The 22,070-nt window shown below is 38.2% G+C and overlaps 2 protein-coding genes across 2 annotated transcripts in view; one reads left to right on the top strand and one right to left on the bottom strand.

Moving 5' to 3' along the window:
- Nucleotides 1-4,648: 4,648 nt before the first annotated feature.
- On the bottom strand, nt 4,649-21,345 carry LOC135222327 (uncharacterized). Its single transcript, XM_064260441.1, has 9 exons — nt 21,131-21,345; nt 18,186-18,271; nt 16,079-16,191; nt 13,290-13,413; nt 10,507-12,093; nt 10,315-10,366; nt 8,662-8,887; nt 7,401-7,517; nt 4,649-7,031 (listed from the first exon to the last, which is right to left on the bottom strand). The coding sequence occupies exons 1-9, from the start codon at nt 21,178-21,180 to the stop codon at nt 6,660-6,662; spliced, it is 2,727 nt and encodes a 908-aa protein (XP_064116511.1). The 5' UTR covers nt 21,181-21,345; the 3' UTR covers nt 4,649-6,659.
- Nucleotides 8,858-22,070, top strand: part of LOC135222027 (serine/threonine-protein kinase par-1-like) — a 370,912-nt gene continuing 357,699 nt past the window's right edge. Inside the window, exon 1 of the mRNA XM_064260367.1 lies at nt 8,858-8,984. The gene's annotated coding sequence lies outside the window, so the exon portion shown is untranslated. The remainder of the gene's footprint in view (nt 8,985-22,070) is intronic.

Raw genomic sequence — 22,070 nt, 5'->3', positions numbered from 1 at the left:
CCAGAAATCATGACAGTGAAAGGAGGATAAGAGGTTGGATAGCAAGGTGGGAGAGAGTTGGTACAATTTGAAGGAGCTTGAAGTAATAAGAAGAAAAATAAATAGTATGAGAGAAATTTGGTGTCGAACTGAGGAAAAATTGTCTTCGTATATCTGGTTAATGACTGTTACTATCGTTTGTGTTAAGAATCCTTGTTTTCATACGAGGTAACGTGCCACACACAGCCATACACGATCTGTATAACGCCCGTGGTCTTGACAGTCGTGTGTTTGCAGCCTTTGTGGAGGTTTATTCAGTAATTACAATTATCTACACTTACTTTACGTTGGTGGAGGCCACAGCAAGGCATGTTTGGCGACGCATCGGCACAAGATATGATGATAGCAACATTCAAGAGAGCCAGGAGCGGGAGGGTTGGAGTTAATTACTGGGGCTGGATGTCGAGTCACGGCCCAGGGGAACCAATAAGGGTGAACGGCAAGTTGAATGCCAGGGAATATGTATTACTTCTACAAGATGTGATGCTGCCAACAGTAAGAGCCATGACAAACCCTGACAACGAACCCATCATCTTTGTCCAGGACAATAGCCCCATACACATAGACTGAGCCTGAAATTTAGGTAATGGACTGGCCTGCCAAAGGCTGTGAGAAATTTGGTGTCGAACTGAGGAAAAATTGTCTTCGTATATCTGGTTAATGACTGTTACTATCGTTTGTGTTAAGAATCCTTGTTTTCATACGAGGTAACATGCCACACACAGCCATACACGATCTGTATAACGCCCGTGGTCTTGACAGTCGTGTGTTTGCAGCCTTTGTGGAGGTTTATTCAGTAATTACAATTATCTACACTTACTTTACGTCGGTGGAGGCCACAGCAAGGTATGTTTGGCGACGCATCGGCACAAGATATGATGATAGCAACATTCAAGAGAGCCAGGAGCGGGAGGGTTGGAGTTAATTACTGGGGCTGGATGTCGAGTCACGGCCCAGGGGAACCAGTAAGGGTGAACGGCAAGTTGAATGCCAGGGAATCTGTATTACTTCTACAAGATGTGATGCTGCCAACAGTAAGAGCCATGACAAACCCTGACAACGAACCCATCATCTTTGTCCAGGACAATAGCCCCATACACATAGACCGAGGCTGAAATTCAGGTAATGGACTGGCCTGCCAAAGGCTGTGATATCAACCCCATAGAAATCTATGGGGGATAATGAAACAAGAAATAAAAATGGGACCAGAACGGACATGGGATGCTATTAACCGTTCAGTGAGAGAGGTATGGGAATCCGTGCGACGCAGACCAAACATTTGCGAACGCCTCGTAGCCTCCATGCCAACCCGCCTGAACGAGGTAATAGACGCCCGCGGTGGTTGGACCCGCTATTAACGAGGTCATTAATTTGTTATGTAGATATACGTATTCATACTCGTAAGGTGTATGTAGTTGCACATTAAGTATAGTTTATTTTTATTTTTACATGCAATAAAATATTCATGTAACGAATTTAATTGAATTGTGACCCGTTACCCATGTTATTTAATTATTTTTTCATGCAATATGTTAGCACCCAAATCCTGTACTAGATTAGTATACCCAGTAATGTGTTCTTAGCATGGAATAATAAAATATTATCCTTGTAAAATTGATGCTTTGATGAATCATACAACCCACGGTAACAAAACCTGGTGTGCAACATCTGTGTGACCAGATTCGTATATTATTGGTAATACAGGTAATTACAGGGCAGACATAGATGCAGCCAAGCCCAAGTTGGTAAAGTAGCCATTTATGGTTTTGTGATCCTTGGTCACATCCAAATAACATATCAAACGTTTACCATAATTCAAATAGTGGATCCAGGTGATATAAGACGGAGGGCAGAAGGACAGATGAAGAGAGAGAGAGAGAGAGAATACAGCTGCTTATAGGATTATGAAATGGAGGATAATACCGTCTAAATAATAGTAATATGAATAGTCAGTTCCAACAATATTTAAGGCTTTTTATATAAAAAATATGATAACGATTGAAAACAATACGATGGGATAAGATTTCATAATAATTATTTTCCAAAATACGTACGATAACATATTTATTAAAGCAGATGGTCTCAAACATATCGATCAGATTAATAAGTAAACAGGAATAAAAGTTCTCTCTTTCTCTCTCTCTCTCTCTCCATACACTGTATGCAATTCTTTCGTTAACGTTCCTGTACTCTTATTATATCTCACCCCCTCCCCCTCCACCTCTCTCTCTCTCTCTCTCTCTCTTCTTTCTTTGTCTATATATATTTCATTCATTATTGCATTTCTTTGCCTGATTACCGTAATTTCGCTCCTCCTCCCATTCGAACTACTCTAACTATGCATCGGTAGTTTGAACGTGGGCCACTTTCAGGGCAAGAAGGGCATGATCACTGCGAGCCAGGCCTGGCGGGGCGACACCGCTTTTGTAACTGGGTGTACCTTAAAGTCTTTCTCTATAAGGGAACGGATTGTTTGCTGCGTTTTCCATTGTCTTTAAATTTTAATCACACTTTTATATATATTATATCCACTTGTCAATTTCTTTTTCGAAATATATGAAATACTTCCCCTGCAAATTTCCATGGCCAGTTATAGTTCATGTTCATCAGGCGACGTCATTTGAAACTAATTCATATGACGAGGCCTTACTATTTTTGTATGTTGCTTTTCTTTAAGCAATTAGTAACGAGTCATAAACGCAAAACAAAAATAATGTAAATGAAATCGTTATTCTTGGCAAGTGATCTACAGTCTGGAAAGAATGTATTATTATTATTTTAGTGGACAAAAAAAAAAAAAAACTGTTCACATGGAACAAACACAGGGGCCATTGACTCGAAATTCAAGCTTCCGAAGAATGCTGGTTTCATCCTCCCACCACAGACCCTGCACTGCATCAGTGACTGATCATGATACAGGGGCAGCGATTTTTCATTGCCCTGAGGGAGACGCAAACCAGAGACATCTGAGTGGCATACCACGACACTAACCACTGTACCAGCAAAGGGTGAGGAATACCTCGCCAAAGCCTCCCCTCATTGAATAACAGTAATGATGTCTATTTCTCTTATTACCTAGTTCTAACCTACAACTACCGACTAACAATCTGGTACTTGAATTCACTGGATAGGTCATTGGTGGCGTACATCAAGACGGAATATTGAACACTTCATTAAGATTTGTGACTGACTTAGTTCTATTAAGTAATAAGGGAGCTTCTTACATAGCTGTTTCACAAAGCAATTCCCAACGGCATATATATATATATATATATATATATATATATATATATATATATATATATATATATTATATCAAAATGTTATATCAATATGATTGAATTAAATAATTAATTATATATTATCAATTACATTATATCAATTATTGAATTATATTGTCAATTAATTTGTCATATTATCAATTATGCTATATCAATATAACTGAATTAAAGAGGCATATTACATCATATTAAATCAATGACTGGTAACGTCTGCCCAGGGTTTTCGTTTTTTGGAAGGAGTTAGTTCCTCCTGAAGAACTTAAACCAGTTATTATCTAATAATTAACCCGACCTTACCTTTATTTAGTTGTCTGTTGTAAAGACCTGTATCTTTTATCTCATCTAGCTAAGCAGCAAAAATCACATGTAAATGATTGTCTGTAGAATTTCAGGCCTTCTGGCCGATATATAATTCATTATGTCCATTATGCCCTTTGTTATAACCGATTTATTAACTGTTAAGAAACACATCTTCTCAATCTGTGCGCTGGGGGGGGGGGGGGGGGGGGGGGGGGGGGGGGGGGGTCGAGGACTCCGTTTCCGTCCGTAAACTGCTATGTCTCGTGCCCAGGTACGGCCATGCTACGGGCTGCTCCATGGGTAAGAGCCCGTGTTGGCATAAGGTCAGCTTAATTTCAAACAACAAGTACGGGCATTACGGGCTGCTCGGCGAGCAACAGCCCGTGCTGACTCAAGGTCAGCTTAATCGAAAAGAACAAGACTGGGCACACTACGGGCTGCTCCAGGAGCAAGAGCCCGTGCTGGCATAAGGTCAGCTTAATCTCAAACAACAAGCACGGGACTACGTGCTGCTCTGTGAGCAAGAGTCCGTGCTGGCATAAGGCCAGCTCAATCTCCAACAACAACTGTACGGGTGCAAGAGCCCGTGCTGGCATAAGGCCAGCTAAATCTACAACAACAATAATAAATCATCAGCAGTTCTGTTTTCATTGAGACCTCTCACTGTAATGAACCAACATACATGATACATTATCAGACAAAGACAAAAGCGAGTTACGGCCATTCACAGACGAGTTATCTGCCGTTAACAGACACGGACAAAAGCGAATCACATTACAGCCAAGTTAGTTGACGTAACAGACAGAAAATAAAAAAAAACGAATCACAAATTCACAATGAATAATAGACGTTTCACATTCATTCAAGTCAGTTATACAAAAGTTGTCACCTCTCCATATAAGTAGATTTCAGACTAATAATTATTTAGCATTTGAGGGTTAATAAATTAAATAATACATTATTTTTATCATTTTTATTCTGAGACTATCAGCTAATAAGACTTCACACTGATTTCTTAGAATCGGAGCAGTTATCTTCCGTGTAATGAAAGCTTTCAATAACGTTTTTAGTTGTTTTGGCTGTCGCCAGATGTAGTACAGTGAACTCAGTGGAGCTAAGAATTTGGCGTTCATTCTGATAGTGAATTTGTGGTGTTGATACTGGAACGTTTCATATCCCACAATTATAGAAGAACGGTGTGGGGGGAAACCGAGGGTATTTCTATATATAAGCATTCCGCATCGTTCGTCCCCGCGAATACGAAAGCCACCAGGAATTGGGGCGTCAAATGTATTTCGTCGTGTTTAGTACGAGCCCCTGGGGGTTAATTACAGTCGTCCGAATAAATATTACTTAAAATTCTTGCTCAGGAGGTAAAACTGCATAGAAAAACCGCAACTGCCATAGTCTAGACCGCCGCGGAATAGTAATATAGATCTACCGTTTTCTGGAGTGGAAATTAGTCTATGAATGTCTGATGTTTTCTTGTGATTCTCCAAAGCTTTTTGTTGTCAGTTTGGTAACCATTGGCTAATTTAGATATTGGAACATTACCTAGCTATATCGTATGGGCAATCACAGTGAGACACCGAGAATTTTGGTTGTAGAAAAATGGTAAAAAGAGTGAAATACAAGGTTGTATTTTACGATTCCCTTATTGCCGACTTATGCAGTTCTCATTTTGATCAAGGTGAGGAAGATGGAATTATTCCAAGCAACATACACACTAATTTAGAAACGATCTTGTGATGTTTCTCAAGGCCTATGTTAGAGGGGTTGTTCATGGGTGTGATAATTCCCCACAGGTAATTCCTTGGAAATTGACATTTTTTTTATAGTAATTTGGTATTTTAAATAAGAATTTACTGTTATTTTTTGTCGGTCCACTATTTAACCCCGCCCACCCCACCCCCGGGGGCTTAGTACTAAACATGGCAAAATATTTTGACCCCCGATCCCTGGTAGCTTCCGTATTCGTGGAACAGTTTCTTGCAGTCCGCGCGGAGTAGTCACTTAGAAATACCATTTTGATTTATAGTGCCCTAGGTTAGGTTAGACAAAATAACCCCGACCCCCACCTCTTGCGGGCCTGGGAAGGAACCAGAGACTTAGATGAAGTTAGTTGAAATACACATTTATATTTCACTCATTTTGTGTTTTCTCCAACCAAAATTCTCATATTTCCCCACTGTGGCCCCCAATAATTGTAGGATAGGCCCTATATTTGCTACCGAAATGAAGATCAGAAATGTTTGAAGCATGCATTAGGCTAAAACGTAAGAAACAAATGTTTACAACTCTAGAATGCAATCACTATGGATGGTTTAAAGTAAAAATTTGCCCGGCGACAAAATTAGTTGTTACTGTCAAATTCTGACTGATACTTCAAAGCATCAATGTAAAATTTGTTTTTTTAACCGAAGCTGTATTCAGTTTAATTACTTATTGAGATTCTAAAAAAACGCATTTAACTCTTAAGGGCTGTCCCACTGAAAGCTCCATTGTGCTATATTGAATATATATAAAGAAACTGATGTTAGAGGATGTTTCACTGGTCAAAGTGTGTTTAAATGTGTGTTGCATAATGAATTTTCTGGATGCTTAGATAATGAGCAAGACAGTGTCATATTTTGGAAAGAGTAAATCAAAAGATGCAAATTTCATAAACATTGCTACCATTTCCAATGTGTCCTTATCCCCTTGTCAAAAAAGGTAAGTTAATTTCAAATTAGAAAATATGGTTAGCGACCAACAGGGGCTTATATGCATGATTTTGAGACAGCACCTGTACTAGGGATGCCCTCAGTTTTCATTTCAATTCCCAGGTGATAACAATGGAACCAGGATCCATTGCTGAATTTACCAGCATATCACAAAATAAGATGTTATGCTGGTAGATTGCGTTTATTTATTTGGCATGATACATGGCGAGCTATAACGTCTCGGGTAGTAAACTGCTTCGCTCTTCTTATATTCTTCCCACGCCGGAAACAGATTGTCATTCTTAGACAAGAACATTCAGCTGTAGACATCTTGATCTTACTCTTTGAAGGAAGTTCCGAACACCAGACCCCAGTAGATGAAGTTGAAGAATAAGATGACACCGGGCGTGATGACGTACCGAGCGTAGTACATCAGCTTTTCGGCCGATTCCGAAGTGGGGCGAACGCTTTTCTCGACCGTTCGTCTGTAGTCGAAGGGCAACACTTGTTTGTATTGCTTCTCCTCCGCCAGATTCACCATGTGTTCCACCACGACATGCACGACTATGATGAAGAACATAAAGAAGATGCAGAAGAAGAACCACACGTCGATTAGCTTGACGTAGGCCGTGACTGGGAGGGCGTCGGAAGTGCTGCTGAAGAGGGTGTAGAGCACGAGTAGGGTCGTCAGACTCACCCCCATTCGCACCTGGAAACAGCGAAGATACATTTAGTTCTTTGCGGACATACCGTGACTGTGAAAAAATTACTTTACACTTTGGTAACATACGTTTATCGTTGTAAGGTGCTGTTCTTCATCACTGTCGTGCACGTCGTGCTGGAAGACTTGGTGAATCTGGTGAGTTTTAATTTTAAATGTTAACAAATACGAAGAAAATTTTGTGATGCTAATTTACGATTAAAAGAATTTAGTTGGTGTTCTAAGAGAAATATAGCCGCATTTGTTCAGAATCGAATCCCTGTACTCATCCAGTCTGACAGTCAAATTACTGTTCTTAATAAAACCTGTTCCTCGTGAATACATGAATCGCTCGTTTATCCAGTGAAAGTAACGTACGTCCATTAAAACAACGTTGACGAACAGAGTCGTATATCCGATGATCTGCAGCATAGTCGTCGGCAGGTAGACAGTCAAGATAATCATTCGCCATCGACGAGTCAGCTCGAAGGTGACCTAGGATATGGATATGAATTATATAATAAGTATATTTAGTCGTTTGTTTCATCTTGAAATTAATGGAAATGTGATTTTAATAATTCACTGTTCGATAATCTTTTTACAGGAGTTGCAAAATCAATGTATCCGTAATTTAAACTTCTGACATTGAACAGTATTACAATCTCTCTCTCTCTCTCTCTCTCTCTCTCTCTCTCTCTCTCTCTCTCTCTCTCTCTCTTTTCCAGCAGTGGCCAAAGCTACCCATTGGACTATCATGAAGTGTTTCAGATTTTGAAGATAATACCTTCATTCAAGCAACATCTTTTTCATTCATATTACTTTGCGTTTGGTAGCTGTAGGGCGTTGGTTCCACTCGTTTAAGGACTCTGTCAATCAAATAGTCCATCATATTTTGAAAACATGGCTCATTGCCCCAGCCCCATGTTTTCATTCCAAATCAGCTCTGAGTTTAAGGAACTATTAAGACAAGGTCATCACCTACATCTTTTTAAAAAGTGAATCTGTTACAAAGGTTCCTGTATGTTTTCTATAACCCTTGACCAACAGTGAGGCATTCGAAATTGAAATTTAATGCTCTCACTTTAATATACAGAGATCTAAAATTACTGCTTCAGCACCTTGTACGTTTCATAGTCCTATCATGGCGCCAGATGCTTGGGGAAGGAAAAGTCTCATTCGTGATGCTTAGTATTCATGTATCTTATTTCGTATTTCTTCTGATGCCACAGAAATACTGAACATCACATTCCCACACACGAATGGACCAGTAAGTTTTCGAAAAAAAATGTTCTCATGATTATATTGGCTAGTGACAATCTTTTCCCAAATGTATTTTGTACTAATATTAAGTGTATATATCTAGAAATTGGAAAGTACATCTAGTTTTTCCTTTACTGACAAGTTCGATGTAGTCCATTGAAGTAAAAGAAAGTTGAAGAGGCTGAGCTAGTGAAGTATTTTATAGAGAAAGGCGATTAATTATAATTGGTGCTCATTAACGAAAAGGTAAGCGATACATAGAAATGGAAGAAAATGCAAGTGAATGTCTAGAGAAAGCAACGGTGTTGTCATTTCATAGAGAATGCTTTAACGAAAATGTATATTCTCTCCCCTCAGGGTTGCCTCCATCGCCTCCCACCTTCAGGGAACTGTACTGGGTCTCGTTGTTGCCTCCGACGATGACGTCGATCTGGTAACGGCTGAGCAGGTAGGCAGGCAACTTCGGGTCTTCCAGGTACAGGACACGTGTTCTCTGCGGGTGGAATTTGATGAGCTCTCTCCTGGTGCTCAGCTGCAGGAGCAGGAAACATCGCTGTGAGTCGAATGGGTAGTAGACCACGTCAAACGAACACCCGAAGACGCCGCTGGAAGAGGAATGGTTACTAAAGATCATCTTCACACCGAAGATGCCCGGCTTGGTTTGCGATTATGCAAGAAGTGCGAATTCCGTTCTTACTCAAGGTAAGTGTTCGATAGAATTATTCCCCAGTTTATGGATAGTGATGTCAGTGTTATCTATTTGATGAAACTGTTAGGAGTATTCTTCTCAATAGTGAATTTTTTTCTAACAGCGGAACAATTAAAATCAGTGCTTCTAATCGCACGAAGCCTTACAAAGGGAAACTTTTCTTCCAGCATAATTACTGTTTGAAGGAACAGTTTCTTGGTCTACAGTCGGCATCATGGAACTGACTCGCACTTCGGTTTTGTTGAGGGAGGGGAATTTGCAATTTAAGAACCATCAGGAAGACGTCATTATTTTCTTGTGGCTTTGACTTACAATAATCCTCATAGTGTATGAGGGTAATTCGTAGAAGAGTAAATGAACGAGTAAACCAATAAAGTTTAATATAACAACAATAATAAAATGAGAATACAAGTTTAAGCATGTGCTTAGTTTTCGTCTTTGCAAAGTTTATTCAGCCGAATTACTTTGCCTCTTCACGTTGACATCAAGGTTACGAGCTGCTGTAAGAAAAGAGCCCGTGCTGTTATAAAGCCCGTTCAATCAGCAACAACAGCATTACATTGAGAGCTAATTGCAGTTTCAACAGCATTGCATTAATGCAGGTAATCTATGTAACAGGCTGTTTATTTTCCCCTTTTTTATGGGAAAATTCTGCGTTCACATTTCACAGTTACTGATGCTTCGTCTCTCACGGTTCATATTTTCCAGGCTTGGTGCAGTGATCCCTCCTCCTCCTCCTCCTCCTCCTCCTCCTCCTCCTCCCGACTGACTCAATAAGATTTTTGTTACAGAATTATAGGATTGCATGTGAGATGAACGTAACTGGTGTAAAGGAGCCAGATGATTTTTTTTGTAATGGTACAGGAACACTTCTGTTGCTAATTCAGTTTGTTGTGACATTAAGGGGACGAAAAGGGATGCAAAGAGATGCAGATGTTAAAGATAACAAGGCGTGATCCAACCTCCAGCTTACTCGGGGCGCGTGCTAAAATCTACGGTCAAATAGCGCATTGTTTCACTAACGAAAATTAGAGTAAATACAATATTTTATTAGAAATTGTAATTTTTCTGTACTGTTTAACATGCACATTATTTCTTTTTCACATTTTCATTCTAATAAATAAATTCTAAATATCCTATCCTAAAATTCCTGTATCTGTAACTGAATACGAAACACCTTTTTCAGACCTTTTTAGGCTTTTCCATAGGGCTTTCGTACCTCTCCACCAGAACAACAACAACAACAAAAACAACAGCAACAACAAAGTAGTTTGTAGGCTTACTCCCTGAGTTAGCGAAAATAGAACGAGCTCTTAGACGTACCTGTAATGTTCCTTTTGAACAATGTCAGCTGAAGTACCGGCATATGCGGTGTCTGAAAAGAGACAGCTAGTTTAGAAGAAGTCATATTCTCTGTCATTTGTAGCGATCCTTGAAATATGAAAATGTTAAAAAATCTATTCAAATTTATCATTAGTTTCATACCAAATGAAATATTGTACTTCGCAAAGTTACCCATTCGCACGTTGTTGTAATCAGGGGGCAGCGGGTCAGCCAACTTGTCGAGATACATATCAAAAGCGAGTTTCTTGATCTGTCCATCATACACATTCGGGAAAGTCAGTACGGGTTTCCAGATGCTGTCCCTGTAGGTCTCCGAGAGCTTGTTCCACTCGAGCGTGTCGCCAAGGTTGTGGTATTTGACTCTTGGGTCATTCCACGAAAGGTCGACCGTGAACTCAACGTTAATGATTCGGCTCTTGTCGTTGATTTCCATAAAGCGAAGGACGTTCACCACGGCACTTAAGTGAACTGGTTGGCCATCGTGGGTGATGTTGTCAGGGGGCCGTTCCCTGCGGTAGCCTTTCGGATGAATGATCACCTGGCAGTCTTCTTCATCCGAGAGGTCAACACAGTCGTCTTTGGCGTTGCATCTCTTTTCTTTCGGAATGCAGTCACCATTGGAGCAGGTGAATTCGTTGTTGTTGCATATGGAAAAACTCAACTGTAATCTTGAGCCTATGAGATTGTTGCATTCAGATCTCCTGAGCTCCCAGGTGTGTCGTCCAATTGGGTATGTGTCCTTTGATGGGACTTTCAGGATTCCAACGACCTCGGCCACAGTTGTGTCAAACATTTCCCAGGTGTAATCGTCTATTTTGTATACCATGTACCCATAATAACCATGAAGGTAAGGCTTCTCATACCTGTAAGCGAGTACCTCATAAAAGGTTTCAGCTTCGTTTGTGAAACAAAATCCTCTGAGTCGAAGAGGGGCCTTACGATTTACCTCGCATGGGACGCAGGCTGGCCACTGAATCACGCATGACGTGTCTACCCACCGTCCATTTGGGAGGAACATCAACATGCAGTTCTCACCATCGCCTCCATTGGGTTCGTTCAGCTCAAACTGAGTTTGTGCAATCGAATTGTCGGTGAATTTCCTCCAGACATCCTCTACCTCTTCGTCTGTTACTCCAATCCACAAATGGTAGTTTGAGAGACAATTTTCCGCAAAGCGTAATGATTCGTTGTGCAGCTGGGCATTTTCATCAAAGTTATTTGGGGTATAAACCTCATACCCAATTCGATTACAAGTTCGTCTGGACTCAGCCATGTAGCGAGCCTCGGGGAAGATGACATATTCCACGTTCTTTTCACAGAAATAACTGGGATCTACCAATTGCATCGTGGTACCTCCCAAGAGCTCTACATCCTCCCTGTCGGTTGAAAAGATGTTTCCCAGTTCTGCCCTAGTGCAAGAGGCTTGTTTCCTGACTTCATCAGCAGTCAGAGATCTGTTCCAGATGTTCACTTGGGCTATGTATCCACGGAAGCTCTGATCTGTGTCGTAGCCACCAGCCATGAGGTCCTGTTCCTGCCCAATGGTGATGATGCCCTTGACTGGGAGAGGAACCTTATGTGGCACACTGAATGGACCTTTGGCAGCTAATTCTCCGTAAATGTAAGCCCTGTATTCCCCGTGGTGAAAGTTGTGACAATAGTGGGTCCACTCATGAAGTCCTATGTCGTTGGTCATGTTAATAAAACCATACTGACGAACGCCGTTGTAGTAAAAACCATGATTCATCCCTCGACGGTCTATTAAAAGTAAGAGAGAAAAAAACTTCATATATAATGCGAAACTTCTTGGCAACAGGATCGTTAATCAGGTAGATATTTCTGTAGCAGAATTTATCGTATATCTTAATTATTTTTATTAAAAAAAATGGCATGAGTCCGAGACCATTATCATGTACAGGATCGTATCTATGATTTTTACTTCATCAAGTAGTAAGATATTATGTTTTTCTATTAGATAAACATTCCCAAGGATAAATATCATCAAATGGTAGTCATATTCATAACATTATTGAGAATAACTAGTTCTCGGAAAGTCAGGTTCGCCTGTTTTCCAATATGGCAAACACAAGTTGAAAAGGAACCATAACTTAAGATCTTTATTTTCGATTCAGCGAACTTTGGATTCTTCGTGGCTCTTCATATGAAATTTTTGGTCTCATACTATGAAAGTACCGTTTCAGAAAGTCGATCCGCATTGTATGTCAGGCGTATAACAGTTACCATTTGCCTTCGGTGATATATCCGAGGTGGTGCGATAATGATTGTATGTTAACCGACATTTGTAACTTAATGTTTGTAAATACAAAACAGTCACGATGTATGTAAGTAAATTTCATTACTGTTATATTAGCCGGAGAAAGCGCTTGGTGCTTGGCTGTTATTTTCCTGTGGTATTCGCTTATATAATAAAGTCACGTGCATCTACTGTGATTTTGTATAGGACATATATATTATATATATATATATATATATATATACACATATATATAACGTATATATATATATATATATATATATATATATATATATATATATACATAATATATAGAGAGATAGCGAGAGAGAGAGAGAGATTACTTACACGTGTGAAGCACATCATTATCGCTCATATGAAATCACGTGCATCTACTGTGATTTTTTAAGAATATATATATATATATATATATATATATATATATATATATATATATACATATATATACTATATATATATATATATATATATATATATATATATATATATATATATACGTATATATATAGAAAGATAGCGAGAGAGAGAGAGAGAGATTACTTACACGAAGCACATCATATGCATATTATGATACGCATCTACGTATTAAGCATATATACACGTACAATATACTATGATATAATACATATATACATATACATATATATAGTATGTAGAGAGAGAGAGAGAGATTACTTACACATGTGAAGCACATCATTATCTTGATCAGATGTTGCGATGGATATGTGGCTCTCATAGCTCATCAATACCACCGGTTTGGCTCGGATGCAAACCGTCACCTCTGGAAACTCTGACACGTCGCCCTGGAATGAGTGAGGATGGTTAGAGTAGAATAGAATATAGGAATTAGGCCAGAGGCCAAGCGCTGGGACTTATGAGGCCATTCAGCGCTGAAAAATAGAAATTGACAGTAAGAGAGTTTGAAAGGTGTAACAAGAGGAAGACCTCGCAGTTGAACTATGGATCAGTTGTTAGGAGAGGGTGGAAAGTAAAGATGGAAGAATGAGAATATGAATGGAGGTACAGTCAAAATAATGAATGGGGATGCCGCTAGGGGCCGAAGGATGTTGATAAGAACCTTAAGTAATGCCTACAGTGCACCGTATGAAGTGCACTAACGGCTTTACCCGCCCAGTGGGATATGTATTGCGATTGGCTGTGCTCGTTATAAATATATATTGTAATTGGTTGCTGTATTGAGATGAACATATCTTGACTGGTGGTTCGGTTAATGTGACAGGTGATTTTCTTAAATTTTGTTTATTGTGACTGGCTGTTTATGATTCATAAGTGTTACTTATTGTGATTCGAGATCTGTTTTTATAAGTTTTGCTGTAAGTAGTTCGGATTTTGTTTAATGTGATTGGTTTTCATAAGATCGACACTTTTTGTTTTACTTTGATTCGTTATTATGATGAGCTGTTCTCATAAGATGCATTTTATGATTGTTTCTCATGGAGATAAAGATATCGTTTTGAAATTGCTTGCTCTGCTAAAATTCGCTTATCGTGATTAATAGACGTCTAATAATTCGTATATTTCTATTGGTTGTTGTCAAGACTGTTGCCACTGGGATCAACGTAATATTATATCGTCAGAATTCTTTAAACGGTATTGGGAGTTGCTGATTTAATACGTATGGATTTTTGTGGCTCCTTGCCCTTGGAAGCCCAACCTAAGCTCTTTTTCGTATTTCGTATTTCAAAAATATATACAGTTTAGATCTGAATAAACACTTTCAAGTAACTAAGAAAACATTTATTTATGGGAATTTTCACATTTGCAGATATCATTTAGCGACATCCGTACTTTCATTAGTTGTAGATTACTGTACTTACAAAAAAAAAAAAAAAAAAAAAAAAAACAGTGAACGAATGGAAAAACCATTTTATCACATTACCTGTCCAGTTCATAAATACTGATATTTAAGGAGAGATCCGAGTGTTCCTTCAAGGCTATCTGAAGCCTTTCATTCTTCCGTAGAGAAATGTTATTTTGAAGAAAGGCCGGGTGTGAGAGTGAACTTTCAATAAATTTCATTGTAAGAACGCTAGTAATCCGAACAGCACAGGTATAGTTATCATTTTGAGTTTTGGTCCGAATCCAGAGGTCCACATCTGCCTGATCTCGCTTTATCACCGCCTCTTCACTCATATCCGATCCGAGTTTTTTTTTTTTTTTTTTTTTTATTATTAAATTAAAATACAAATTCACTTGGCATGTAAATGATCTGGAACTTTGAAACACATAAAACCTGTGAGGAAGTTCATTCAACTAATATTGGACAAGCAAGATTCAGCGACACCTTTTGCTCAAAGTTAATGAAGCATTACCGCATTGAAGAGAGTACGAAGACCATAAGAAATGTATAAAGTAAGACGTTATGTGAAATATTGGCGACTGTAAATCAGAAGGGAAGGATTCCACGAGCAAAGACTCATATAAAAGATCGTATGGAATAAAATGGTAAAAGAATGAAGTACGTGTTACTCTTCTAAAAGGAAATGGCTCTGTGAGTTTTCAGTAAACAGGAAATGAGATAAATGAACATTTATTGATAATTGAGCAAGGTAATGATATCTCAAAACGATAATGCTATGTCTGTTAATGTTTCATTGAGTGTAAGCTTCAGTCTATTAGTAGCGCCTCAGTGGCGTGGTTGGTATGGTGTTGGCGTGCCACTTCGGTGGCCGTGAGTTCTATTCTCGAGCATTCCATTGAGGAGTGAGAGATGTGTATTTCTGGTGATAGAAGTTCGCTCTCGACGTGGTTCGGAAGTCACGTAAAGCCGTTGGTCCCGTTGCTGAATAACCACTGGTTCCATGCAACGTAAAAACACCATACAAACAAACAAACAAACAATCATTCTATTAGTGGTTTGTGATGACCATAAGCAAGAGGTAAAGTTTAAATATTTAAACCATTGATAGCCAAATTTCATTCAGAGTTAACTAATTTCGAATAAGGTCACGAGATCTAAGTTATTACCAGTGACAATATGAAGAATAGAATATGAAGATTCTAGAGGAAGTCAAGAAAATTAAAAGGTAGGATTAAGAAGCAATTCTGTGATTGAAATGACCATAAAGGAAAAGGCGTTGATGCAAGAGAGTGAAATTGTTCATTGTATGTATACGGTTTGTTTTTACATGACGTGTTAAGTGTCCAGTAGAAGTGCTCTCACTACTTCATGGCAAGTGTCCAGAATGTGTTGTATTTAATGGTGGCCGTTCGATGAAATGTTTCTCTACATTACATATAGCTAGCGTTCGTTCAAAATGAGGTTTCTGCATTTTACAGTAACGCTCAGTTGAAATTGTTCACCGGAACACGCAAAGAACATTTTCAATAATAAAAACTGAAGAAGCTAGGTTTTGAAAGAAGGCATTTAAACACAGGAAACCTTACTACTCAGACAGCCAGTCTATATAGTTTAAATCAATTCACTATAAGTCGGCGATACTTTACCGGCTTGAAATGATTCGTTAGATTATATCTGATGAGGACGTCATCTCTGGGAGGCGCCCACATGTCCAGCTGCATCGAGAACACTCGGATCTTGTCTGGGAAGTCCTGCGATCCTGAGTGAGGCCAAAGAAAGTAGAAAATAAACTAAGTATCTTTTTATCTATAATAATAAAAATCCGAGTGCATCTTTCCTGTTTGCCCGCCCACCCGGCGGCGGGGTAGGTAGGGGAAAGGGAGTCTCGGGGAGACATCCACCATCCTGCAAACCTGTTTGTCCGCCCCTGGTTGGGGTGGGGTTGGTAGGGGAGACAGCAGCAGTTCGCGCCAACAAGCTCGTCATTAAGTAAGACTCATAGGTCTTTGGTTACAGTGATGAGATTTTTGTAAATCTAGATATGAAAAAGGCTTAGAGATGTTGCGATATAATACTGGAATTTAGCAAGACTTTCAGTTTGGGTATAACATAAAATTTCGGTGATTCCAGAGCTGAACATGAAGTGCTGTTTGAACCCAATGTTGGTGCTGAATTGGATTTGGCGAATCTTGATTTGAACAAGACCTGGAGATCTTTGGATGCGAGACTGAAAGTTTTGTGAGCCTATATTTGCCGTTCAGTTTTGTTTTGGTAGAGAAAAGCTGTCTTATCTTTTAACTAAATGTAATTATCTAATCAAAAGTTTGTTTTTAATCTGCGCCAATACTGAAACAGAATTTCAGAATTGAAACTTTAGATATTTGGACACAGGCGAACGTGATTGAAAATTATGTCAGGTCAAAAATGCCCTCTCAGATTTTCCTTACTAATTTTTGTGAACTGACTAATACGATCATGGATACCCAAATCTGTCAATGCAATTAGGGTCGCAGTTTTCTTATAAGGAAAGGTGAACTGGGTTTCAGTACTCAAAGGAAGTCAGAGATTATCTTATCGTCGTAAAATATCGGACGTAAAGATCCATAAGGAGCTGAACCGTCATGAAATATGAAGAGCCTGTAAGTACAGTCCAAGGAGCCTCAATGGCAGATGCAGAAGATGATTGTTTACATTATTGACATTCAGTGCTTGCGGCATTCAGTTAATCGATTACTACCTTCATCAGGTATTAAGTCAGTTGTGTGTTCAATATCACTTAGCTTTTTATTCATAGACTGTTCTCGAAGTGGATCGTGTGCCGCCGTTATATACACGACTGCCGTCCCTTCCACTAGTAAAGAATTATTTCCAGTAATATCGGACACATAATAATGAAATACGATTTCTGTAATGAGATGAAATAATGATGACGATGATTCCAACTAGTGACAGGTGAAGGGTGATGACGCAACATTTGAAAAAGCAAGGTCTATCCTAGTGAGCATGGTAATAAATACGAAAATCATTACAACAGTAGTAGCGCGGCCGTAAGATCGAGTACGCGTGGCATTAAATAAGTATATATATATATATATATATATATATATATATATATATATGTATATATATATGTGTGTGTGTGTGTGTGTATGTATAATGTGTGTTATATTTTATATATATATATATATATATAGTATATATCTATATATAGTATACATATACTGAAGGCGATTGTACAACAAACTTGATGAACAGATTGATATATATATATATATATATATATATATAATATGATATATATATATATATATATATATTCCCCGGCTGGTGTGACCGGTGTGATCTCTGATCGTTAGAACTAGGAAGCTGAATTATTTTAATGAGAGCTTAATACAGGCATGCTGTAGCAATATATATTTTCCGCATTTTTGTTCTTATACATAAATGGCACCAACGCCTTGCCACAGGCGTAAGGCGTAGGGGGATGAAAGCCAACTAGACTAGTGCTGGTACTTCTGGTCCTGGTCCCAATCCCGGGTAATATGGTAGAGATGAGGTCAGGAAGTCAGGAAGGGCATCCGTCCACAAAACGTCTGCGAAAACCAATCACGAAAGGGACCATTCCCGATAGAAACAGCTGAGAATACTCTGTAAAAGTAGTTATTAAGACGAAGAAGAAGACAAACGTCATGTCGGACTGAAATCGCTCAGGCACAAGTACATAAACCCACTTCTCTCTCTTTCCATTCTTACCTGCTTTCTGGAGAAGTGTCAGTTGAAGAATACCGACAATCAGCATTGGTAGGGCCATCTCCTCGCAGAGATGAGGGCCTGACAACCTTACAGGAGATAATACATGAATTAAGAAAAGAAAATTACGTTTTTCGCTTGCATTTACTCAACTAAGTTCCAGTCCTTTAAAGTGTCTAAGTGTTATTATAAAGTTCATGAACCTGGCCCAAGGAAACAATAGATAATTTTTTCTCCAAAAAATAGCACGCGTATATTACATTCAGAAAGAGATATCCTCAGAGAAAATTTGAATTTACTTCTCAAGATAGTGTTTGAACGCTGCTCTGAAAAACTACGGCATATAAATCCAGTAAGGAAATAATGATAAGCATGTACTGTCGGCCAAAAAACTCGTGGCAGAGTTTCATAATTTTTCGTTCACCTGCCTGACGCACGATTCATGCCTTATTTATCTATTTTTCTTTTCAAAGATGGAAGAAATCATGTGTAATGACGTTAAAAACAGTCGCTGATATCTTTAGAACATTATGTTATGTTATTGTGTAAAACTATTTTCCATATAACAAAATTGACGTGAACGAAACGAAGTGATAAAAAACGTCATATCACAATCATAGATATACATTACCAAATAGATAGGAGACACCTATCACTAGTAGTATCACATAAACATAGTCCTTAAATTATCACTTCAATATTAAGTTGAAGGTAGTTGAACTATTCCATTTGTTAAATTTTACAGAAAACACTGGAATCTCACAAAATGCTATCAAATTTAAAAAGAAAAAGAAAAAAAAGATATCTTAACAGTGTGAACCAGGCGACCTCACTCTATTGCTTTTGATGTTATGTGCACGGGAATCTAATGTCAACGTGTCATTTATCGGTCTAAGAAACATCCCTCGATGAGCGAGAGAATTATTGCACTGCATTCGGTGCAAGTTTCTGTTGGAGAGATATCAAGAAAGCTTAATAAACCGGAGAGAATCATACATAGATCAATAAAATTCTTCAAAGAACGGCAAAATTTAGAACATGCGCCTAGAGGTGGAATACCTCGAAGCACCTCATGAGAGCAAGACAATACATTAGTGTAAATGTTGCTGAGCAACATTCATTTGTGAACTGTGAATTCTAGTGCCTCGTCACGACATTGCTGAACCAGGAATCATAACTAGCTCTACGCTTATGACTGGTGTCTAATGAATACTGTAGATGGAGAGGAAGAGATTTTTAAATCTACACTTGAAGTCTTTGATTGTTGTCTAATGAATAAGTCTAATGAATAAGCAAACTTATCTTTGATGGATGAGAGATTCAGTTAGGCTTGCTCTTTTTGTTTTGTTTTTTATCGGTGGCCAGTGAATACCACGGATAAGGAGGGGAACGGTTTCAATGATGCATGCATTTTTTTCTTCAAAACCTAAAGAATACATTTTATTGAGAGATACTTTATTAACATCGGCCTAATCCTCCCATCACTCCTATACGCCACCTCCGCTCTCTTCTACATCTCAGGCGACTAGATCTGACTTCTCAGTTCTCACTACGAACTCCAGCTCGTGAAAGCATCACTAATGATAACGGTTATTTTAAAATTCCCTGCACCGACAACGGACGCCTCAAAATGCATGGTTATAAAATATTTCTGTTCAAAGAAACTTTATCTTTCATTCCATAAAATGTGTGCATACAATCGTGTTACACCCTGTAGCCGTCAAAGAGCAGCCCTTGATTAAAGCAGTAGGTTTTTCTTTGGGAAAAAAAATAATAATAAAAAAAAATAAAAAACATATGAAATAGACTTAAACGAGAACGTCACCTTTCATATTTCTTATCCTTTCAGCTACTTATAATATGCTTATGGTAGTAGGTCTAGTAGGTATGCATGTGAAACTAATTTAAATTAATTTCTATTTAGAAGAAATGAATAGCTACAGAAAGATCAACCTAAAAAAGCTTTAAGGAAAGTAAGCCTTTCTTAATGTATTCGTCAGTTTTGACTCCCACAGCTTTCCAAGGTGTCCAAATGAAACAGGATGATATGCAAGGAATTCGATAAAAAAATAAGACTGAATTATATTCGTTTGATTTTTTTATGATTGCTTTTTGACTTTGAATAGCTAGGTCTGAGTTAATTATGTTAAGCAATAATGAAAAGGATAAGAAGAGAGGCGAACATGGCTAATAAAACAAGAATAATGGGAATAGTCAAATAAAGCAGATTAATATATATATATATATATATATATATATATATATCTATATATATAGAATATATATATATATATATATATATATATATTGTCGATTTAAATATTCATTAATATTACGTATCCGCCAGAAAGTATGCTGCTGAAAATAAACCTAGGCTAATCATGTGGGAAAAATCAGAAGTCCAATTTAGGCCCACTAAATGAGTCATGCAAAAAATTATTTTATTGATCAAAGGACAAAATTAGTTTAACTAAACATCGTTTTCAAAGAATGTTAACGCCTTGACGTATTATTTATCGGCTGTAGGAGACGAAATGATAACACCCCAGTGCAGTACGATATGTTGAGTCAAGACTCGAGCGGCAGCAAAGCTAACTTCAAAATCTTCGGTATGCTGTCAGGAAGCCACAGTTGAGAATAAAATTAGAAATCGTGGACCCATCGGTATATATTTTCCTTACTTTGCAAAATAATTATCTTTAATACGTTGAATAAGTCTACTCAGTCCTAATGTAATTTATTTCAAGTATAGCACCTTTGAAAGGAAATGTTATTTATTGTTAAGTAAATAATCTGGCACCTGCATATGGCAATATTTCCATAACGAACAATGAATTAAGAAACTACGCCAATTCTTCGTTGGCCGTCTGTACATAAAAGAAATAATGCACAGAAATAATTTTCAATAGGAAAACAGAGTAAGTGAGGAAGAACGGGAAACCACCCACCATGTATCGGAGTGTAACTGGCACTGGTCTACTGGTGTCCCTTCTTGCATGGGAAGCAGAAGCCTCCAGCCGTTCCGTAAGCGGTCAAAGGTGGTTCTGACGACAGGGTCTTACTCACTAAGAGCCCTTTGACAGGGTAGAGTTAGTCCTTGGTACGTATTGGATACTTAAATACTTGATGTGAACCCTGTAACCTAGACTTCGATCGGAATACGTTCCCTGGCCGGTCAGCTTCATATTCAACTGTTCATTGCCTTTGAATAAAGTTCGATTGAATTTGAATTATGAAGAATCATCTCATGGTTGAGAAGCATGTTTTGAAAATGTGACATTTTTACCCGACGTTTTCTGGTTTGTACTTGTGCGATGGTTAAAGGAAAGGACAAAAGTTCGTATTGAATTAAAGGACGGCGCAAAATTAGCAGATCATTTAATATTGCTGCCAGGTGTATAACAATAAGCATAAAGAGATTCGTATGTTTCAGTCGAGGGACAAGGAGTGACTTTGCACCTTTCTTTCTCATTATCTCCCCGACTGATATTTCGCAAAAAGTGCAGAGGATCTAATTTAGTGAGAATGATAACGATGGCGATGATGGCTGTTATTACAATAATTATATCAGTCTTATTGATGATAAAAGGTAGTTGAAATATTGAAAATCTAGAAGTGACCATAGTTATTGTTGTAATTGGACGATAATCGATTAAATTCATTAACACTAAATGTTATTAAAAACTTTTTTACACTAGGATTCTAGCTAAAGAACCTTTTTCAAGTGTAAACAAGCTTGATGATGATGATGAATGTAAAAAAAAAAATAACATTTTCATATTTCATATGCTTTATAAATACGAATGAAATGCCAGGCTTAAGACGAGAAAGTTATTTTGAGCCTTAGTGCGGTATGCATGTAGCCCCATTTGAAACGACGGCATGGGT

This window comes from Macrobrachium nipponense, chromosome 11, assembly GCF_015104395.2.
Source record: "Macrobrachium nipponense isolate FS-2020 chromosome 11, ASM1510439v2, whole genome shotgun sequence".
In the NCBI taxonomy this organism is placed as follows: Eukaryota; Metazoa; Arthropoda; class Malacostraca; order Decapoda; family Palaemonidae; genus Macrobrachium; species Macrobrachium nipponense.
Note: the sequence above shows the minus strand (reverse complement) of the source record. Positions and strands in the feature narration are given on the sequence as shown.